Source organism: Plutella xylostella, chromosome 22 (assembly GCF_932276165.1).
Source record: "Plutella xylostella chromosome 22, ilPluXylo3.1, whole genome shotgun sequence".
Lineage (NCBI taxonomy): Eukaryota > Metazoa > Arthropoda > Insecta > Lepidoptera > Plutellidae > Plutella > Plutella xylostella.
The window spans coordinates 8,887,317-8,910,586 of NC_064002.1; the positions used below are offsets into that span (position 1 = coordinate 8,887,317).

The 23,270-nt window shown below is 38.3% G+C and overlaps 3 protein-coding genes across 3 annotated transcripts; 2 read left to right on the forward strand and 1 right to left on the reverse strand.

The window, feature by feature from the left end:
- Positions 1-57: 57 nt before the first annotated feature.
- On the forward strand, positions 58-6,832 carry LOC105396847. Its single transcript, XM_038105621.2, has 9 exons — positions 58-216; positions 295-409; positions 494-728; positions 900-1,116; positions 1,355-1,548; positions 4,061-4,221; positions 4,795-4,899; positions 5,122-5,595; positions 5,855-6,832. Exons 1-9 carry the CDS (start codon positions 156-158, stop codon positions 6,138-6,140), a joined length of 1,848 nt encoding a protein of 615 aa, XP_037961549.2. The 5' UTR covers positions 58-155; the 3' UTR covers positions 6,141-6,832.
- A 208-nt stretch (positions 6,833-7,040) lies between these two features.
- Positions 7,041-7,884, reverse strand: LOC105391198 (protein FAM32A-like). Its single transcript, XM_011562644.3, has 2 exons — positions 7,593-7,884; positions 7,041-7,235 (listed from the first exon to the last, which is right to left on the reverse strand). Exons 1-2 carry the CDS (start codon positions 7,797-7,799, stop codon positions 7,113-7,115), a joined length of 330 nt encoding a protein of 109 aa, XP_011560946.2. The 5' UTR covers positions 7,800-7,884; the 3' UTR covers positions 7,041-7,112.
- A 10,145-nt stretch (positions 7,885-18,029) lies between these two features.
- Positions 18,030-19,253, forward strand: LOC105391197 (flexible cuticle protein 12). The gene is made up of 3 exons (XM_048629120.1): positions 18,030-18,038; positions 18,316-18,526; positions 19,029-19,253. Exons 1-3 carry the CDS (start codon positions 18,030-18,032, stop codon positions 19,217-19,219), a joined length of 411 nt encoding a protein of 136 aa, XP_048485077.1. The 3' UTR covers positions 19,220-19,253.
- The last annotated feature ends 4,017 nt before the right edge of the window (positions 19,254-23,270 follow it).

Consider the following 23,270-nt stretch of genomic DNA (forward strand, 5'->3'; position numbering starts at 1 on the left):
CGCGTTCGCATTGATTTACATGACTGTTTGGTCGTTTAGATTTTTGTTTGTTTGACAATGACAAACTGACGTTTGAGTAGCGTTTCTTTCTTGATTCTTGCTTTCGTTTTAAATTCGAAAGAAAACTATTATTTTAAATAAATGACTGCAATTAGATGTTCAAGATGATTCACACTTTTCGTATAGTCCTTATATTACTTCTGCTTTCACTTGGCGGTAAGTAGTAATTCTTAAAATCCTATTCCATAAAAAGTTAACGCCCATGCCATGACACCAACGTATTTTTGTTTCCAGTTTCATATATTTCGGCGGAATGTACCATCCCGGTTGTGCTGAGGAATACTTGGTTTTCATTCGAAAATGGCAAACAAACTATTACGGACATCAATGGCAGCGAAATGACTAGCAGGTAAATAGATTTCTTTCGTGTTTATGTGCAATAAGTGCAGTGTAAAAGTGTGCATGTAAAAGCTAACTATGTTTATTGTTTCAGGGGTGAATGTGTGAACATAAAGGCAGACTATCATGTGAACTATACCATGGTGTTCCGTTACACAAACTGCTACTACTGTGTGAAGCTTATAGTAAGGACTGTGAATGTGTTGGAGAAAATTGAGACGGCTTGTGTGGACTTAGCTCCTGAAGAAGAACCAACTATTGAGAGAGTATGCCGGGGGCTCAATCCACAACAACAACTCATCACCCTTTTTTCAGAAAATTCAGTGCCGGTATGTGTTTTAAGCATTAATTTGTCTTCTATTTCACAATATCATGATATTCTCTACTTGTTCCTATTTTCATTTTGTATATTTTTATTATACAGTACTTTTATGATTGCAATGTTTGGAAACTATAGATATGAAACCAGCTACTTTATTTCTTGATAAAACCTTTTGCAGGTAAACTGCCGATCTTCACTGGAAGGGGTATGGCACTTTGCATACCAGAACCGTTTCCGCTTCACTGGTGAATGTGACCATCCAGACAATCAGATCAAGTCCTGTCAAACGGCAGGAACCCAGTTCTTGATCACCAACCAGAAGTTTAACATTACATACAGAAGATGTGAGGGGATGTCTAATACATTTGATGGTGTTGTTGAATACAGTTGTCTAGGTTTGTTAACAGTTTACTTTATTAGATTTGTCATTTATCTGTAGCAGAATCAATAACCATGAGAATTGTATGTTCTCAAGTATGAAATATAGCATTCATGAACCTCAGTTAAACTAAATTAAAGGTAGTTTTTGTCTGGGTGGTAAGAAGCATTGCTTTGCATTTTAGTGAAACATTAATTGTAAATTTTTATTATACATTAATATCCTCTATTTTAATATGTAAATATTATTTCCAGGACATTGGTTTGTGGACAAGAATCACTTCTTTGCTGTAGCCAACACCAAGGAGTCTCGTAAAGATGAGAGATACAGATGTTTCCTGAAGAATCGAGATGACGATCTTTACATTGGAGCCTCCATTACTCCTGAATGTAGCGCCCTGAAGACTGTTGAAAAGTCACCCGAGAGATACAGGGTTACACCAGTGAAAGTATGTTGAATTTTCTTACAACAAATAAGAGTTTTTCTAAGATAATTCTATGATCATATAACTTTTTGTCATTAGTTAAATAACTACAATGTTGAGTAGATACATCATTTAATTAAACAAAAAAGCTTTTGCTATTAATCTTATAAAAAGGAAAAACTGTTTTTATGCATATTTGTGTCTTTAGAATCAGCCTTATCTTAGGAAAACCCTTTAGTTGATTCTCACACCACTCTAGTTTAGCTTAAGGGTCTGCAAGGGGGAATCGAGGGTTGGCATTGTCATAGAATTATGTAGTAAACGATGCTCTACAACGTTGAAAAAAATCACACAGGTAGCCGAAGAGTCTAGCTAGGTGCTGAATGATTCGAATTCAAGTAAATGATTATGGATAACTGTAAATAAAATTCAGAATATGACGAAAAACCAGAAAATCACACTCCCGTATTGTAACAACTTTGTCGTAATTATTAAGAATTTTCATATGATTTTTATCATATTATAAAGTTAAAGGCTTGGACTAGGCGCTAAATACCTTGTTTTTTAATAAACACACACTTATTTTGTGTAAATTAATCCCAAACTTGAGCAATTTTTTTCCCTCAAATCTTCATACAAATATCTATGGCGGCTTTCTGTGTTATAAAATCATAAACACAAGTGACGTTTGACTCAGTTGGCCGCTGGCCTCCAAAGAAGGGTCACGTCGGTTTTGGCAGCACTGACAGCTCGCGATCTTATCGTGTACAGATACAAAATCACTGCACATTGGTTGTCATTGCACATTTTCAACTTTTATGACACCAACATAATTTGATTTGAAATTGAGGAAGCATAATTCTTCCAGTATATTCAATACATTAAATTAAATTAGATAGTGTGCAATATTCTCGTGACATTACAGTCTCGTAAAGGTCTGATGAGGAGCAGGAATATAGCGAATGGATCTAAGTGATGACAATACGCACGAACATTAGGTTAGAGATCAAAAATACAGTCTCTTGGTGCTGGTTGAGGTATGGTCTCGTGAGGATCTGATGAGGGCAGTAACACGGTGGTGGCTCAATTTTATTTCAAAGATGTTAATTGCTAAAAGCATCGAGTTTGGGCTATTAAGTATGTTTTTCAGAGAGAGAGAAAGAGATTTTATTTTTCCTCTGGATGTGTTAGGTTTACTGGGTTTACTAAGTTCATTCTGTTAATGGCATCAAGTTGTTATGTGTTCATAAGTAATAATTATTTATTAATAAAATGCTGTTGGTTCTCCACGAAAATGTAAAAATAAAATAAATAAAAATAAATCACCAAGATATGGCCAAAACAATCAGAAAAGGTGGACAAAATTCAACAGAAAAACTAACAAAATTAGCGCAATTTAAAGGTAAAAAGTGTGATGGTTTTCAGTCCTGTTCACTTTAGTATGGAAACCCCTGTTGAGTTTTCTTGACAAGTCCCAATGTTAATGGAAAGTATCGTAGGCGGGGACCAGCAGAGGGTTCACCATTTAGCTGAATGTTACTTAGAAAACGGCCTTGAGTGGCGGTCAAGTTGCTCCCCGCCTGCGATACTTTCCATTAACATTGGGACTTGTTTTCATGTTTTTAGCGTACAGTCGGGTTTTTCGTTTGTTTATAATTGTATTTTTTTACTTGTAACTTTTTAGTTGTTTTTATTTTATGAAATTTTACGTCAGTAGTTCATGATCATTTTTTATTTCAATAATTTTGGTGTTGTTATTTAAATACCTTCAATATGCATATTTTTGTAATGTGAAAATCAAGCCCTTTCATTTGATACCTTACACGGCAAAGTTGAATTATTATTTTTTCGATCATCACGTTATGTCCTCTAGAGGGCGCTATGTACATTTTAATGGAACGTCACATAGCCTATAACCATCGCGCCATCAATACGCTTCTAACAATACCTCATACATCAAAATAGAAACTTTGTTGGACATGACTGTGTCTTTTTACCATGGAAAACGAATATTTTTTTTCGCGAATTTGCAAATCTCGTAGAACAAAAGTTGTCCAGAATGACTCCTTGAGTCATCCCCTTTTGGCTTAGTATAGCCCTTTTGCGACACTATGTATTTACTTTGCTTTGTCGTCGGGGTTCAGTTGGCTGGAGGATGCCCGAAACTTATTATCTACACTTTAATACTTGTAGTTACCTTTCTACAAGTAAATACCACATTTGTTTGAGAAAGCTAATCGGGTTCCGAGTATAGAGTAAAGTGGCACCCCTATTAATTTCTACTCTTTCCTGGTGCCTACCAGTGTAAGTAATAATTATACTTACTTACCCTAAAATCACCCAAAATGTACTTGAACATAATTGTCAATAAAGTTGGCGAGTAAAAGTTTATCGACCCACTGTGCAAACTTACATGTGTGCGTGTCACTGCGTGTGCTGTGTGAAGAGCATTGAAAACCCAAAATTGGCGCGGCACGTCACCCTGTACGGGCCCTTAATGAATGACTGAATTGTAAAATATATTCTATGTTTTCAGTCTGAAGTGGTGGAGCCAGGTTGCCGTCTACCGCAGAACTTCTCCGGCCAGTGGATCAACACTGCTAACATTGATGCAGATGTGGTCATCAATGAGACACATATCATTGAGACCTACTACCCTGATCAGGGGCGATACAGAAGGACTATTTATGTGTGCAGGTAAATTATTTACATTGTGGATTACATAACAGTGCTACATAATAATATGTGCAAAAAGTCTGATTATGGTCTGGCCAGGCGTCACACCCTGACTGCTGTGTGGAAGGCCTTTAGGGAGCAATACATACATAGATGACGATTGACGACCGAATGGCGTAGTGGTTAGTGACCCTGACTACTGAGCCGAAGGTCCCGGGTTCGATTCCCGGCTGGGGCAGATATTTGTTTAAACACAGATATTTGTACTCGGGTCTTGGGTGTTGGTATTTATATTTAGTATCTATCTATCTATGTATTTGTGTATTTATATTTAGTATCTATCTATCTATGTATTTGTGTAGATATATCAGCTGTCCGACACCCATAACACAGGTTCTGCCTAGCTTGGGGTCGGATAGCCGTGTGTGAGATGTCCCCACATATTTATTTTATATTTATTTATTTAGATACAATATGATCACGACTGCAATCCCCGAAGGGGGCAATAGAAAGTCACTATCATTGTAATCAGCATGTACCACAAAGTGCATATAATTATGTTTTTTTCCTAATAAATAATTTTGTCTTTTATAGGGAACAGCGTGACAGTCGCGTGATGATGGCGCGTCTGACGGTGGATGGTTGCCAAAAGGATTACGTGTGCTTCGATTTCGTACCTCAGCATCATAATGTGATTAGGTAAATATTAGTATTACTATTATACAATAGTTCTAGCCGTTGCCGTAGAGTGGTTAGAAATACAGATAACCAAATTTTTTCATCACTAGTCATCACCTTGATTCAATTAGTGTATCAATTATTCATCTGTTCTTTACCCCACACTGTATCATCATCCCACCTATAGATAGAAATAAGCAGAAGATATTATAAATTATTTTATTGATTATTATTATTTTATAGGTATCGCAAAGGTCTCGCCATGATTCAAAGCAACTTCCACACCGTCTGCTCGTGGGTGCAGTTCAAAAACAAGCAGGAATGGCGCTACGACATATTCCTCAAAAAGGACCCCGTGCCAATCCGGTGTCCAGTAGCGGGAAAGTTCAATTTCACTCAAAGAGGAGATGTAAAGTTCGAGACAAGAATCCTTGGTGGTGTGACGCTCAGCCCTCGTCCCAATTTGTACTGCAAACTTAACATATCCGATTTCTCAGTTTGCGACACAGACCAGAAAACTATGACGATCAAGGAGAACTATTGTCTGACGGTGGACTACTTGGGTAGACCGGTGGATATCTACAGTGACCCAGATTACAAGATGAAATGTATCGGGTATTGGAAAGAGAACCTCAAGTCCTACTTGATCACGTATGACGAGCTCGATCCCTTCTCCAAGTACAGGTGTTGGGTGTACCAAAGAGCTGATTTGAATAGGTAAGAATATTTTTTGTCAACCTAAATATTTTTCTTTTCCTCCTCCATTATATTTTAATGTCATTCCGATTATGATGACTATCGTATCGATAGCATTGGAATCACATTACAATCACTAAAATCTCTTGGCAGCATTCTTTATCCAGCTACCGGTTGCTTATGACTCTAATATACATATACAGCAAGCCAAACAAAATGTTAGTATTTTACTAAAGAAGACCCTACAGCCATTCATAACTCACCTCCAATCTATTTCCAGAGTTCTAATGTCTCAAGCGCTCGGCCCCTACTGTGACCTGAAGCAGGACGTGACCTCGTGGAACTACACCGAGGGTGCAGCGGTCGCCGTCGAGATGGAGGAGTACGAGCGCGAGCGGGACCAGTGCCCCATGCACTTCGACGACGGCAGCGACCCCTGGTCCATGAAGGAGAACTACGTGAAAGTGTTCAGCTTCAGTTATTCCTTCTGGAGGGGCAGCGACGCGACCACGGCAGCTGTCAGCCTCTACACACTGGTGATAGCCGTATTAGTTAATGTACTTTGAATGTGCCTTGTTATTTTAAGAACAAATTTTAGGATTGTTAGGATGACTGACCATGAATCTCTCTCTGATTGAGTTAAGTGTTAACAAGACTTGGTGTGTAAATAGAATATTTCCATAGCAATAGAGAATTGATGTGAAAAGCAATATGTAACTACTTGGTGGTAACTGTATAAGGTCTACAAAGGAAATCTTATTTTTAACGATCTCTATGCTCTGGATAGTATGAGTATTACAAGCAATCAAAATAAGTGTTGATTGATTTAATTAGGATACTTTTTATACCTATGTGTATCTACTGTATAATGATTAAACATAGAAGTGCCTTGTCTTAAATGTATCTTACGAAGTTGTAACTAGAATAATGATGCATTCCACTAATAAAATCCATCCGTCCATGATTCTATTTTACATTAATGGTTGAAAATAGGCTTCAAGTGCCTTTAAATCTGTGTACATTACATAGGTTTCCCAGCAATATCTTGATGCAAGTCTAAAACTTTTATTAGTTTTTAAGCATTCTCTATGTGGCTCTTTCATTTGAACCTCTTACTTAATCTATTTTTATACTCACTTATTCTTTAATCTAAGAACTTCATTATTAATATTTACATTTTTATGCAATATTATGATCTTGATGATTATAATGATGAATAATTTAATAAACTCCGTCCAATATTATGATTTATACAAATCTCCAAATATGTTTTAATATTTTTTTGTATGAAGATTTGTTCATATTTAAATAAATGATTGTAGAAGTATCATGATTGTGTCTTTTTATGTCATGCACTAATAATGACCAAAATAGTGATATACAGGACAGGGAATGTGCCAATCCATGCCAAATTGAATTGAAAAAAGCTTGAGAAGGTGATTGGCAAACATTTGATATAAATAACATTTGTAGCTTAAAAATACTTTATTACAAATGAACATGGTTTTACAAGAGAAAAGGTAATGTAACTTATAGGCTTATTTAGTCCATGAAACTTTGGGAATATCAAAGTGTTCAGTGAGGCTATCGAGGTGCTGGTTGAACTTCTCCACTCTCTGTTTGTGTGTCATCTCGGCCTTCTGTAGGATCCTTTGCTTTTTCTGGAAACAATTAACAAGATTGGTCAGTAACCTAACCCATGTGACCTATGATGAAATGAAATATTATGTTTTAAAATGTAAACCAAATTTAATGTAAATGGAACAGAGCTAAAAGGTCACAGTTGACCAAAATGAGCTAGTTACCTACATACTCTTGTGAGATTTAGGGTCTGTTTCACAATGTCTGGTTAGTGGCTACCTGACGGATAAAATACATGCTGTCACTCTCTGTTATTATTTTTTAGACAGTGACAGCATGTATTTTATCCTACAGGTAGCGACTAACCAGACATTGTGAAACAGGGGCTCAATGTTGAACATACTTAATACATCTGTCAATAGATGCCTCAACCTTACCATTTTATCCTGCATTTTTTGAAAAGCTATCTCTGCCTTAGTTCTCTTATCCTCGTTGACTTGTTGGACTTGCTGTTTTACTTCAGCATGAATCACTTTCTCAGTCTCTTTCTTCGACTTCTTTTTCTTCTTCTTCTTTACACCAGAGTCATCCTTTAACTTGAGCTTTGCTTTATTTACACAAGCATATTCGTCTTCTTCACCCATTGTACTTAAAATGCGATGAACTATAAGTTTTCCCTTCGAAATGAGATTTTTATAGACGCAATTACAGCAAAAAAACAGAAAACCATCAGAAAACAGAGATTGATTGTAAATAAAATGACAGGTAGGATTGAAATTGAAATTGAAATTTTATTTATGGCAATCTGTCGGGTGTGCCAACAATTTCTGCCAGTATCATGTCATGACACTGCATGTGTATTTATTTGAATTGTAATTGTAATTTATTTAGGTAGGATATGTCTGCGTGACAGTTGACACTTTTGACAGTAGTCACTTGACAGATAGCACAGAACCAAATAGCCATGAGTATAATGAAATTATTGTTCTGTGTTGCCAGATAGATTTATTATTCCAAGTAAACTGCAATACCCATTATCGTGTACCTATCTTATTTAGTTTATTTACTTCTTTAATCTTTAATCGTACCTCGAGCGAGCGGTGGTAGGTCAGTCGAGTAAACGCCCGCTTCTCACTAGAGCTCAGAGTCGAGTTATACATATTTTAGGCGACGAGGGTGTTAAATATTATGTAGGTAGGTAGGGTAAAAGTACTAGTAACTGGCACTTTAAGCGATTTGCAACACAAAAAAATATTTTAAAAATAAAGTATTGGCCTGATTTAAGTACTGGTAGGCTTGAATTACTGGCAATAAGACGACGAACAATTATAGGCATAAATTGTAAAGAAATAAGATTAATATTCGATTTTAATGAAGTTTATATCCACTACCCCCAAAAAACCTAGTAACTGGCAGTCAAAATTAGTAACTGTCACATGATGTTTCAGTAACTGGCACCTTTTAAAAAATCATGCAATTAGGTCAATAAGTACTCTAAAATCAATATATTTGATATTAGGTAATGTACCTGTCTAGGTTCTGTACCGATAAGACTCAAAATCACCGGTGTAATGGTCGACTTCTACGACAAAATGACAGTACAAGTATGCGACGAATCGTGGGTCCATATGGATGCAACAAATCGAGGAACCCTTGGATCTGGAAACGGAAATGGAGAAAGCAAATGCTTGTTGACCTTGATGTATTCATTTAGCAGCTTGGGAGAAGTGACCTGGCTAAGTTGAAGACTGCTGACACTAGTATAATTGCCTCTAATCTGAAATTTAATGGGGAAATTGAAGGTTTCTACGGCTTTTAGCTTCGCTTGCTCACTGATTACAGAGCTCCATTAACACGCCACCACACTAACGATTTCCTAGACGTCGACAGAGGTTATTAAGATAGTCCTCAAACAGCTCTTGAGCTGTTAGAGGTAGGTTAGTATAGCGCATTTAGCTATTGCTATCCTTGAACAGCCTCAGAAGCTTTTCAATTCGCTTTTTCATACTGGCACAACACTGGAGGCGTGGAGCAAGAACTTGGTGTTGTTCTTCAAGAAGGATGATAATACCTTATTAAAGAAGAATAGACCAATTTTGTTTATAAGTCATGTACAAGTTATTGTATGAGGTCATCACGAACCGTCTTTCTATCAAGTTCTTCAAGGACTATGAGAAAGCCTTTGATTACATCGAGACCTGGGCAGTTCTAAAATCCCCTCGTTATATCGATGTGGTGAGATGAGATGCCTTCCAAGTCCAGGACCACAAAACAAGAGGAGACAGGGGGGTGTTAAATTATATCCTGAAGCTGTTTACCAATGCATTGGAAATGTTTTCAAGACGATGGACCTTTCACATCGCCATTTCATGTTATCACAGTGGCAATCTGCAGAAACTCAGTAAAATGCTTTGCGGCCTTAGTGTAGCAACAATATTATTATGTCTATCTTGGACAAACTATTCGACTAGGCAGAAGGAACTTCGAAAAGGAAGCTGCAAGGTGCATTCAACATGTTACTGGATTGGACTGATATGATAGGGGAAGTTTTGAGAAATTTTCACATCAAAACCTGAAGGCCAAGGTCTTCAGTCAGTACGTCTTACTGGTAAGACGTGGTTGGATTGGTCCACCGATTCAAAACCGATCAGTGGGCATTAGAAAGACCTAAGCTCTCTTGGTTCTTTGAAGGACCATATCAGAAAATGAGGTAATCCGTAAGGAAACTCGAGTGACCGATATAGCTCTTAGAATCAGTATGCTCAAGTGGCACTGGGCCGGCCATAGCTGCTGAAGAACCGATGACCAGCGGGGCAAACCAGCTCTAGAGTGGAGACCACGAACAGGCTAGCGTAGCGGGGGATACCTTTAGCTGGACCAACGACCTTATACTGCTGGCCGGTGGCTAGATGAGGAAGATCAAGGACAGAGTGCAGTGTCACTGCTTGGGAGAGGTCCAGCAGTGGACAATTACAGACTGCTGATGATGATTGCCTTGATTTTAGTGATTTTTCTGAAAAGAAACATGAAAGAAATGTTTACCGCACCAGTAAGTGCCAGTTACTGGTGCGTTAGAAAAATCTATGCAAATTAGTAACTGGCAGCACCGTGCCAGTTATTGAAACAAAGCTAACTAGACACTGGGGGTTTTTACAGTGCACTTTAAATCGTATTTTCTGTCGATAGAAGGCATGAAATAGCTTAAAATTACAAAACCCAAAATATTAGTAACTGGCAGGGGGGTGCCAGTTACTAATATTTTGGGTTTTGTAGTCGAAAATTTAGTACCCTCTACGAGTCCTACGACGCGTCGTTACACCGTAAACCAATATACCTACCTACTTACATGTATACTTTATTTGTTTATGGAGGTGTCTTCAATAAATATAGAGCTTGCTAAAAGTAAAATTAGGTACTATAAGTAGGTATAAGACTGGTTACAGACATCCACATTCGTCAAAAGAGCATTCAGGCTGGCAGGTTGAATAGTAGCAAATATCATAAATAAATATGTGATTGTTCGTGACAAAAGGCCGGGAATGAATGGCAGTTCCTTGGTGTTATCGCGCGATGCACGCGGCCGCGCCACCGACGCGAGATTAGTTCGATTTCCCGTCACGCGCCGCCACGTGGCGCCACTACCCTCCAAACAAGATTAACGGATTTGCACACTACAGATTGCACACGAATGCACAGGAAGTGTGAAGTGAAACGCTGGTAATGAGATCGCTTTGTGGGCCGACGCTTGTAATGGGATATGGTGAGATTCGTCACTCGTCGTGGTCGCCAGTTTGTTCATTTAGTTACGCCACCTATCGGTAAGGCGCAGACAATCGACCTACGAGAATTCAGTAGGTACCTGGGTACCAACCCAAAGCAATAACAAAACCCTCTAAAATGATAAGTAATAACAATAACTTTTAAATCTAGAACCTAAGAACACTGTTTTTTCGACACTTTTCAAATAACGTGATTCATTCCACATTTCTGTGTTTTTGGTTGACAAATGCCTGATATTTTGCTACCTATATTATCAGTTGATAAATGCTATAGGCTACGTTTTAGCCCGGAATTTCTATGGAGAACCCTTTAGAAAAGCTAGAAGGTACTTATTAATATCCTGAAACTGTGAGCTGTGGGTAGTTCTGAAGCAGTTTCTACTTTCCATCATATAACATCATCTAATTATTCTAAATGGGCTATTCTAAGCTCTATCTGTGCTTGAATCTCGCAATAGCTTGTAAGTTGCAGTGGTGCGATGGTTGCGATGCGTGGTCCGTCAGATAAGGAGCTCCCCTCAGATTTGAAGCTACCCTCGTGTTTATCTTCTGATTACCATCTCTATGGCCTTGGACGATGGTAAACTTGGAACAGGGATGGAAAATATGATTCGTCTCTATAATAAGAGCTAGAAATTCAAGCTAGCTTACTGAAGCAATAAGACACTATGATAAATTTAGATTTTAACAAAACGCATTCTTGGCACATCTGTATCAGACTATACATATTTAACAAGAACTAAAAGATAAGACAGAATTACACAAATTAATGGAATGGCTCTGGATAAGTATGATTGCACACCCAATAGGAGGGTTTCTAAAAATAACTTCTTTTCGTAAGATACCCTCGCCAAAAATCAATTTGGCAAATCCTACTAACTTTAGTCGAGGAAAAAGTTTATTTCATTTGAATACATTCAACAAGAATTTTTATAATCGAACTGTCATTCTGTCTTACAAATAGACTTAAATCCGTCAACTTAACGCTGAGCATTAGCTTTTCTACTGAATGGCTGGATGTTGACTGTATGAACAAAAGCTGGCTGCTAATAAACATTAATTCGGCATTAGGTTTAAGGGCTGGTGCACACGCCAGTGACGCCTTGTTTGGCAAACTGCCCTAATCCGCTATTTGTACGCCAGGGTGACCATGCTGGGATTGCACCCACAGTGTTGCGTTAGTATCGTATATGTATGTATAAGTTTTTTATTTATGGAAATAACTTGTTTTGTTTTAGAGAAATAATAACGAATTTTAGTTTATTGCTAATGATGATTTAATTTAATTAAGTACATTTGATTGGTATGCTAGTATACTGGCGTAGTTAAGTACTTAAAAAAAAAAACATATACCTACCCGATTATACTTATTTCTCCAACTTGTGAATATTATTGATATAGTTTGTTTATTACGTCTTTTCCAAATTTGCAAAAGTTAATGGGGAAGAAACTTTCTCTATACCTAACGCAACTTAGATGTTATTTACGATTTATAATTTATAATCAATTGATCTTCTTTATTAATAATAGGTATTAGAGATAGTATTACGAACTCAAATGATAATAACTATGTAATTACCATACATGCTAGCTAGTTTACCATGCATGCAATTATATCCTAACACAAAATAGTTTTCCAAAACCATGGTCACCCGGGTATTTAGCCGAGTGCAGCTTAACTTCTGAGAGGAAATCCTTTTCCCACGAGCTTTATTCAAACATATGTAAAGCGTATGATGGATGACTCCCGCGCCGCCCCCAGAGGGGCTCGCCGTTTAAATCATCATCACAGCTAACGCCGACCCTAATTCCTTTTTTCTTCTCACTGGTCACTAAAATAAAATTTACAATGTAATGTATACCTACCCCATTCGGAAGTGAAATAGTTTGACGGGTTAAAACGGCACACGTCACAATGATTTCACTTTTTATTGCGGGCGACTCGAGTTACAGCGCTCCTGTGGGAATCTCAACTTCTGCAACATATTGTAGCTACTTAAGCTTTTATGTTGCTGAAACTTTGCTAATATGTTGAGCAAACAGGCTAAGTTAGCCGTAAACGTATTAAGTAAAAATCATTGGTGCGTACGGCGCGCTCGAGTGAGGGCCTCAAAGTTTTCCCATTACGGTGCCTCAAGACATTAACAGCCCTCGCGGGTTCATTAAAATTTGTCAGCTTGTCGCAGAGCCCAACTTCCAAATGGATGTGGAAACTTGTCTAAGTGAAACTCGGTTGACGTAAAAACTTTCTCGGGATTTGAGTTTTTTCGGTGCCATCAATTTCGCAGCTAGTCAGGAAGATTATTCGCACTCGGAAAAAAGCGCCATTTAAGTTTTGTCGAGTCTTTGCGTGGAAGTTCTTATGATCTTTGTTACGAACTTTGGTAATTTGTGTTTTTATTTTGTGACACAGATGGATTGAATTGTTATCCCGGGGGTTCTTTTTATTTCTGGAAGAAAGAACTAAGTACTTATAAATTATTCATTTTCTACAACATACCTACTACCTGGGAAACCATTGCCGTAGACATACCGTATCATGGGGTGCCCTCCAGCTCGCTAAATCTAGACCAATCCCCTATGAAACGTGGTTGGTCAAAGTGTATCGTTTCTTGGGAGAGGATCATTTCCAGCGGTTAAAGTAAATATAGAGTTACAATAAAATAGATTCTAACTCAGTTTGATTAATTTTGTATTAAGATACAAAGAGGAACTAACTACTAAAAGCTTTGGGCTTTGTTACTTTCGTAATTCAGAGTTTTATTTGAACAGAAGGTCTAGTCTAACCCCCTTATTCATAGAAAAGTTACAATACGTTTTAACTAATATACTGTTTTGTCCCTCTCTGTCAAAGAACAAATTGTTCTTTGTCGGAGAGGGACAAAACAGTTTATTAGTTAAAACGTTCTGTAAATTCTCTATGAATAAGGGGGTTAGCCTTCAATCCAGCGAGATCTCTTTCGAAACTCTTCATTCTCGCCCATAATAATACTTCATCCTATAAATAATTAAAGTAACTAAAAATATTTCTAATTACAAATATACAGAGTGTAGTTAAATGAAGGCAATCAGTTCCCGCGACCACCCCGGGTTATTCTTCATTCCTTTATGGGCAGGGGGTTGTGCCGAGGGGAGCAAGGCGAGGGATGTTGGCCTTTTAATAGTTTAGTTTTGCTATTTAACAGATGTAATTGTGTTTGAATGAACGATTGCGAATGTCAAGTCAAGAGGAAAAAAGTGGTGTCATTAACGCTGGGAAATATGTGTGTTTTGGTTTACCTACCTACCTACTTCAGATTTCTTTTTCTAATAAGTGCATACCTAAACAAAAACTTAAAATAGGAAAATAAATATTTTGCATGTAAATTTTAAATAATATATAAAGTTTTCAGTAACATAGTTGGTATAACAATATAATACCTAATACGTACCTTAGTCAATACCTAACCATATCTATTGTGTTTTTTGCACAAGTCTTACAACCAAATCAATACACCAGCAGAATCTCCTCAATTCGCCCCCTGTATTCCGCTCCACCGTTTTGTCATCAAACGACTATCACAGTAGGTATGATATCAATGTAAGGGTGCGTCCACACTGTAGGGAGTCCTGTAACCGGAGCCACACTAAATCAACGCTATTGTACCAAGTGTGGGACACGCTTTACATCTGCTATCAATTAAATTAACTCAATTTATCTGAGGTTGACTTTTTGGTGGTTATTTTGAGATTATAATTAAGTTGTCAGTTGTACAGGATTAGTATAAGTATTATAGGTACGTTATTCCCTAAGTGTAAGTAATATAATATAAGTATTAAATAGGCATTGGGGATAATTCAGATAAATTGCAATGTTTTAAGAAAAAGCAATTAATTCTACTTTTAAAAATACTATCTACAAGGCGACTTTCAGAACTAAAAAATCTGTAGGGTTGACCCTAGAGATTTTTTACCCTATCTGTAGGGTTGACCCTACAGATTTTTGACCCTATCTGTAGGGTTGACCCTACAGATTTTTGAGATTTTAATGAAAGTTAAAAACTCCATGTGTGTTTTATTCATAAAAAGAGGAACCCTTTCACCGACTGAATAATCGGCAGATAACGCACGCAGCAAGTGCACAATGGTGGAGATAAGTTAGTCACCAACTTTAAAGGGTTGTTATTGAGATATGTAGATATTCCACGTAATACTCTCATTGAGATTTGCTCTACCACATGATTGTGAGTCTCTCAATGAAGAGGCAGAGCAGTCTGTTAAGTCATTGATAAAATTCAACCCTGTAATTTAAATAAGAATATTTCTGTCTATATTTAGACTGTTCCACCAAAGACCTACTGATTTTTTGTAAACAATATCTTTCTTTAGCTTATACTACTTTGATATTGGCATAGCAAGAATGTTTAAAAGAGAGTTTAATAGCAAAAAAGCTAATTCATTTCCATCAGACCCCACTGTCGGTTTACTCTAGAGTACCTACGTATTTACTACTATTTACTGAGTAAATGACTAAATTCCTAGATTTTACACAGCACGTGTTTCAGTAGTCGCAGCCAATGAAAATCGTTGTGCCTACAGTTGGTGTGGCCATTAAAAGTCTTGTTCACAATGGCGTTATATTTGTGGTTTTCCCTCAGAAGGGGAGGCAACACACAACTGGAATATCTCCACAATGTAGGTAGGTATAATGGTATTGTATTTGGGGTAATGAAATTGTTGGAAAGTATGTTTGGGTTGTTGTGGCATGTTCACAGTTGGTTTGTGTCGATTTAGTAGTATTTTAATAGTTTGTTTTGATTTTATTACTGGGGTTGAATCTCGCTTGACTGTTTGTGGGGGTTTTCCTAAAGTGTATCTCTTAACAACATATGTAGCTATTTGGATATTTTATCAGCATTATCATCAGCCTGTAATCCCAAGAAGCGCCACGACAGTTTTTCTTGGCCTCGGCCTTCCTCATCCAGCCTCTACCGGTTACTTATCTATTGTTATGTCAGTCCAGCAGGCCAGAACTTGGAGGGCGTCCCACGCTTGTCTGGTCGTCACCACGACTGTTTTTAACCATTGATTTGATTGATTAATTGACTTTTTCTATTATAAAAATTGTTCAAATGACCCAAATCAAGTAGGTAAAGTATCCATAAGTTATTGTGTATGTGGGACAAATATGTAATTAGGCGACGCGTGAGTCGAGCGAGGAGGGGGGTAGTGACGGAACCGGAAGTGGGCCGGAGATGAAGGCGCGATACAATATCCGGTTAGACGTCATTTCCGTCAGAGCCCGTGTGTGCTTGCTAACTACTGTAAGATGGAAACGTTTTTGTTATCTGTAAAATTAATAAACCAATACTTAGGTAAGTACCTACGTTTAAGTAATACGATAAAGTAAAATTTTATTAACTTATATCTAAGGGAGTACATTAGTACAAGGCGTGAGTGCGTGTTTTTTTTTTTATATCTAATACCGTATACTGTATATTTTTTTGCTATACCTTAAACCTCCTATCGCAAAATTGCGCTCTGATTTTTTTGGGAACTAGCATAAAGTAGAGTAGAGTTTAAGTAATTTAGACCACCACCACCCACCCACTATATTTTGTTATTGTGATAAGTCAAAGTCGTAAAAACTATGCCTGATACTATGATTTGGTTTCAAACCACCCTGCTTGGCTAAATACAGACCAAGGCAGACTAAAACATACTTACACTTAAACCCATCAAAGTGGCAATTTACAAAAAAAAACGCTACTCATCAAACGTCACCTTAACGACATAATCCGTGGCACCTGACCGCCTGAAGGGCCCCAGGAGCCCTGCCGAGGGCCCTGGAGCCTGCGCTGTGCCCTATCAGCCTCATCGGAGAGACGGCACGTGACGAGTGACGTCATCGGACACATTGTCTGATGCCTCTTTTATGTCCGACTCAGCACAAGTGGCTGTAGAATTATTGTGCGATTTTAATTTGGTATTTTGGGAAAATTACTTTACAGGGGACTGCAAAGGTGGTATTGCATACAAGGCAATTTTTCAGGAATTTCTATAAGTTTTAGTTTTTTCTAAGTTGTTTAGAATGACCCACCAATTCGGCATAAGTACTATAATAAAAAAAGCATACATCGATGACGTTCTTTATGATGTTATGATTTCTAAGGACGTACTGTTGGATCGAGGTTCTTTCAGGTTCTCCTCTGGGGTTTCTACATACTATTATCCGTATGTGTAACATGTGTATCATGTAGGTGTGTAGATAAAATGTATGAGCTACCAGATAGATCTCCACATAAGTCAAAACAACCCTCATTAGCTACGTATAAGCCCAAGGGTTTTGAATTTACGAGCCACGGAACACGCACAAACCCTTATTTTTCCTTCATCCCAACACAATTATAAACCTTTCCCAAAAGCCAGTTACAAATTTAATTCTCCCGTCGTAAAGGAACGCCGTAGGGAGCTAGCTATACAGCTCAGCCTAATAATTATTATTCGGTGGTGGCGTTGCGATAATACAGATTTAGATAGCCCGCCATCTACCGAGATAACCCCGTACATAGCTCAGTTGTACATAGCACGCCTACTCAACCCACCCGGGGAGCGTCAGCAATTTCATCTTTGCCAATAATATTTCACAGGTTTTTGTTCTATGCGTAAGTTGAACTGCATTACTAGCATTGGTTAATTTGTTAACACTGGAATGTGAAAAGTATTAGACAAATGAGATTATATTATTAATTATGCAATAGCAATTAGTGGTGCACTTGATTCTAGGGTGACCACGATTTGTTGGTATCAGTATTACGGCTGGACATAGTTTAAGCCTGTTAGAAGTAGTTTTTCTCGCGTTTGAATCCTACCTACTGTCCTCACTAGATCTCAAGGATACCTAGCAACAGTCGGTATGTGAAAAGTTATTCTTAGTTCTGACATTAAAATACTTAGATTATTTATCCCTCAAAAACACTAATTTGTGGTTAACATAAATGAGGAATGGCTAGTATGTTGCAATTAGACAAATTTCTCTTCATTATCGTCCATATAAAAGTACTTGTCATTTACCACGGTTATCATTCGCAAGTTGATCGACCTCTTATCAGCACCATGAAAACTGTAAGATTTTTATTTTATTAACAGTCCTTACTGAGTTCGAGTCATTTTGAACAGCTTATTGTCCGAAGACTTAGAAAATTCTCTATAATATTCCGCTCCCCTTGCTAAAAACTCACTGATCTGATCAGCAATAAAACCATAACCATCCTTTGCTGCCTTACACCTATACTTCAATTTTAAGTCCTCACATCATAACCTGAAAATCAGTGGTTCCTAAGGGCAAACATACGCGTAAATAAACTCGTAGAACACGAGTTGTTCAGAATGACCCCCTGAGCCCCTTTTGCCTTACAATACCCTTTTAGCAACACCCTGTATATCTAACCCTATCCTTTCTCCCCAGTTCATCATCCTCAGCTGCGTGGTAGCCGCGGCGCTGGCGCTGCCGGCCGGGGACCCGCACCACCTGCGCGCCCTGCCCGCGCTCAACCACGAGGAGATCCACGACGAGTATGGACAGTACGCGCTCAGATATATTACTGCTGAGAGTGAGTTGTTTTTTGTTCATGTTTAGGTTACCTTTTGGGTTCTAATATGAGCCGAACTTATAGTAGGGTTAATGGTATGATGAACTCTGGTGGAAGCCAATGGGTGCCCGATGTTTATAAAAGTCTAAACATCATTCAATAACAAACTGTCTCTAACCGTCTGCCAGGAGTGGAGGTTATGGCAATAATACTCCATTCTTGGAGTGGAGGGCACGGCCATGTACTGCAGTGTCTTTGGTTTTGAAAAGAATAAACACTCCATTTAGCTCGTAGTAATTGTTTATCAAAGGTAAGACCTAAAGTCTGACGTACACGTTTTTTTTTTTTTTTAAATAAACGTTATCCAAATGCTACGATTTTGGAACTCAGTTTACTGGCCGCTCAAACGTTAGGTCTAGTTGATCAGACGCATAAATATTTTTTGAAAATTCCATTATGTTTCTGTAGTAGTGCTGTTGTTAACTCAACACATAAAAACTAACCACAAATCCTCCAATTACAGACACAGTGGTCTCCGAACGCGGCCGCCTGGTCCCGGGCAACAACGGCGGCCTGGTCCTGGTCATCGAGGGCCAGTACCAGTTCCTGGGCGACGACGGGCAGGTCTACGTCACGTCGTACCACGGCGGGCCCGACGGCTTCCACGTGGACGGCAGCCATCTGCCGCAGCAGGTGCCGTTGCCAGCGATATAGAGAGTCCTGTGAAATAAATGAATGGTTTTGAAGATTTGGGTTTCTTTTTTTAGTTGGAAGGGATTGTTCTAAATCTAAACGTTATTCCCCGAATTCATTTAGCTTTTTGCTTACAAATCAGTGAGACTGGACTCAAAGTCAAAATTTAACACACAACACAACGTGTAAGCCTCTTGTAAAGTGATATTTCTATGATGACGGGGGAATTTTAGCTCCAACAACTTTAGTAGGTACTTTTACCTCAGGTCTCTAGCCTAGAGTGTAGATGTATGTTTCTAGAAAAAAAGTTTTACCAATACATTTTGTAGAAATTTTCCTTCAGTTCATGTACAGACCTACACATTTAGATGCAGTTGCTGACGCTACCTCGCCTCGCAGCGGATTTCTGAAGGCTCCGCGAGGGGCCCGAGGATGCGCCGGGGGCGGGCGGGGTGTGACGTCACGTCCTATCTTGGCGGCCATCTTGGATTATCTCGTCGCACCTGCGGGGCGCGGGGGGGAGGCGATATCGACCCGCGTCCTCGCTACCGAAATTTTTCAGCATTTGATTTCACATTCTCTAACATCGGGACATTTTGGGAAGATCGTGCCATGGTTGTTTGATAGATTGGTAATTTAGGTATTGTTGTAATAAGACTGTATATATTCAGATAAGTATATGTAAATATTACTTGCATTTGAATGCTGCTGTGGGTAAAGCTATGTTCAACGGAGTCTACGGTTAAAATACAAAGGTTTTCTGGTAGTCGCACAAAAGGTTTGCTGAAAGTCTTTAATCGGTTTTTGAGTTTTTTGAGGATATGAGTTCGAGAGATGTATAAGTACCTACTATAGTCCCTAATGAATTGGGACTAGACACTAGAGCTTTCGGTCATCGTTGCACCTAATAATAACTAATCACTCATTGTACTTTAAGTGTCCGTTGGGTTAGTTGGACGGGTTTTCGAGTAGAGAGTAAACATGCAGACCAACTTAGCGTGGGACACCCTCCAGCCCACATGACCATATATAAAAGATTTCTGGTAAATAGTGCATGGCTTGTTGATCAAGAACTAGGCTAAGAGTTATGTAGCTGCTTGGAAGAAACCATTGTCCAGCTGTGGATGATTACGGGCTGATGAAGCAGAGTAGACAAGAGTCCTATTGTCCTGGTCCTCGCTCTATTATTAGTATTTAAACTAATGCATTTTAAAGTCCAGATTTAAATTCAAAATGAATTGTTAAACGCGATCTGATGATGCAGTGGAATAAGCGAAGTAGACAAGTAGTGAAGTAGCCCATTCCATTATGAGCGGGCAAAGAAAGCGTCTTCTTTGAGACGAACCAAAATAAGCAAAAATGAAATTGCGAGATACGGTCGCTGTGTTCCTAACTGATCTCGGAAAAAAGATTTTGTAATTTTAACGGAACTAGGTATAAGCATTTAAACAAGTGGAGGAATTTTAATTATTACATCCAAATGGATACCCTAGTTAAAAGGGATCTATGATATGGTATGGTACCTATACGAATAATATACTTACAGGGTGTTAAAAGGGAATAATTTGTGTTTCGCCTCCGTGTATAAGTTATATTTAAATTTGAAGTAGGTAACGTTTTTTTTTTACTACAAAAACCATAATAATTTCACTTTGACAACCTGGAGACTCTGTACAAATTCATAAACGACTGCCACTGATCACATCTTTTTATGATCAGCCAGGACCACTAGATACGGTCTGGAGTAAACACGGGCTCGGGCGGCTCCGTTTGAAGTCACAAAGGCGGGCGGCGCCCCCGATACCCATCTCCATATCCTAACTGCCAGCCACAGATAACTAGCTCTTTGGATGTTTTACCACGACTTGCTTGTAGGAACTATGTGTTAGCGGCCAGTTTAGGGGTTTGCGCGGATGAAGTTTGCCAGATTTGGAAAGAAGGTATCTTATCTAAGGTTAAGAGAGTGAGCAAGTTATGCGCTTTGGTTAGGCCATAATCTGCATTGCACATGCCAAACGAAACAATCCGTATTTGAACATGGTTAAGCACATATATGTTTAAGGACATTGTAAATTGTAAGTAAGATGTTTTGTTCTATGAATTATTTAATGAAATCAAAGTAAAAGTTCAGCTAAGTATAATAGATAACACGTCTTCAGCGCATTCCTTCATTCTCCTTCCAGCTAAACTCTACACGATAGTTTCACGGGAAGCGTTAAGAAACCAGTGTTAGTGGAATAACCAGTGAAAGTTACACCCGCCCTAGGACGTGCGGCCAACGAGACCTATAAATCTGAAACGCGTTACTGAACAAAGCTTTCAGGGTGTACTCGGTCGAGGCTGAAATTATAGCACTGAGCTGTTGCTGTGCTTTATTTAGTAGCTTTATTATAGTGTAAGGGTGTAAAGCAACATATAAATGCTTGCATGTTGTGGTGTCAACTTGCATGCATGTGGTAAGAAATATAGAAAATACACTTAAATATATTGTTTTTTAACCATTTTTTTTATTGATTTATGCTGGATGAAATTAGAAAAAAACAGTTAAATTAGGTAATTTTTTATAAGTTGTATTATACCACAGAATTCTTAAGTTTTAAATTTATATGTAAATTTATATGTTTTTATTTGATGCAGGTCATAATCAAACAAAGGCCTTTTTAATTCACTTCATCAAAATCGCAACGGTCTCAAAAACATCTGCCGGCCGGTCACCGGCAGCGGCAGGGAATATCAAGAACATGGTAATTTAGACCACCAACACATCATTACAACTACCCTCAAGTATAAAACAAAGCTTCGAGGACGTATCATTAAGAGCGCGTGCGCCACGCAGCTGCGTTTGCGCAACCAACAAAAACAAAGGATTCCCAACCATATTCTTATTACAACAAAGCTCGTACAATCATCTGTATAGGCTGCGCGGTTCACGGAAAAGTTGTTATAAAATGTTTCCGATTTCTGAAGTGGTTAGTTTGCACTTGAGCCACTAGAGGGCGTTGTTTGGCGGAAGCTTAGTTCGAGAGCTTTTTAGGGTTAAATGAAGGCACGTGCTGCGGTCAGAGAGACCACCCGGCGCCGCGGGGTGGGTGGCGAAGGGTTGAACTACTTATTGAACTATTTCATTATGGTTATAGAGGAAGTTCTTATTGGCGTAACGCTTGTACCTACTAGGAACCTACCTACTTCAAATAGACGCTTGTCTATCGATCCATATTGTACCTATTCGGTAATATTATAATAAAGTAAGATTGTCAATCAATCATTAGATAGATGGATAGCGTTAGTATTTTTTAAGAGATTTTTTGGCTTTTTTGTTTTAAGAAATCCCATTCCAAGTGCGTTCCTATTCCAAGAGTCGCCTTCGATTTATAACCAGAGCATCCTTAACGGTGAGACGATGAAACAATAAAGAAACGGCGTTAATGTCTACACTACATTAACAAGTGTACTTACATACACTACTAACTGTCATCTTGAACCATTATCAACATACGAACTATTAGAACATAAAAAATAAGAATATTCTTATAAGTATGTCTGCTTATCTTGGTAGCCTTACAAGATAACGAGTCACATTTGATAGTCTTTAAAATCTTATTGGACGAGCTACAGGACCGCTTAGCAGTATTCTTTTAGGATGGATATGAGGACTCCGTATTATCTTTTACGATCGTAAAGCCCAGTCGAGTTAAATTTCAGGAGTATTTCTCGTGAGGAAATGGTAGAATTGAGTTTTATCGCCCTAGTGTTACGGACTTTGGAACGGGGTGGAGATATCAAAGCCAGTTGTAAAAATAAACGACGGTAGTCAGTACTAGTAATACTAAATAGTCATTTTATATGACTATCCTCTCGTTTCTCTGCCATGTAATGATATCAATATTAAGATGACTTGAGTTAGAGATTTTCGGTTCATAGTCATATCCCTTTAGCTTTACACACTTGTTAGTATTAAAATAAAAGTGTTAAGTAATAATTACCTACTATCCACCATAAACGTAGCACTCTTAGCACATACCTACCTATTCTACTAAGAATTCACTTTGTAACTCTTACTCACCTCTCTCGC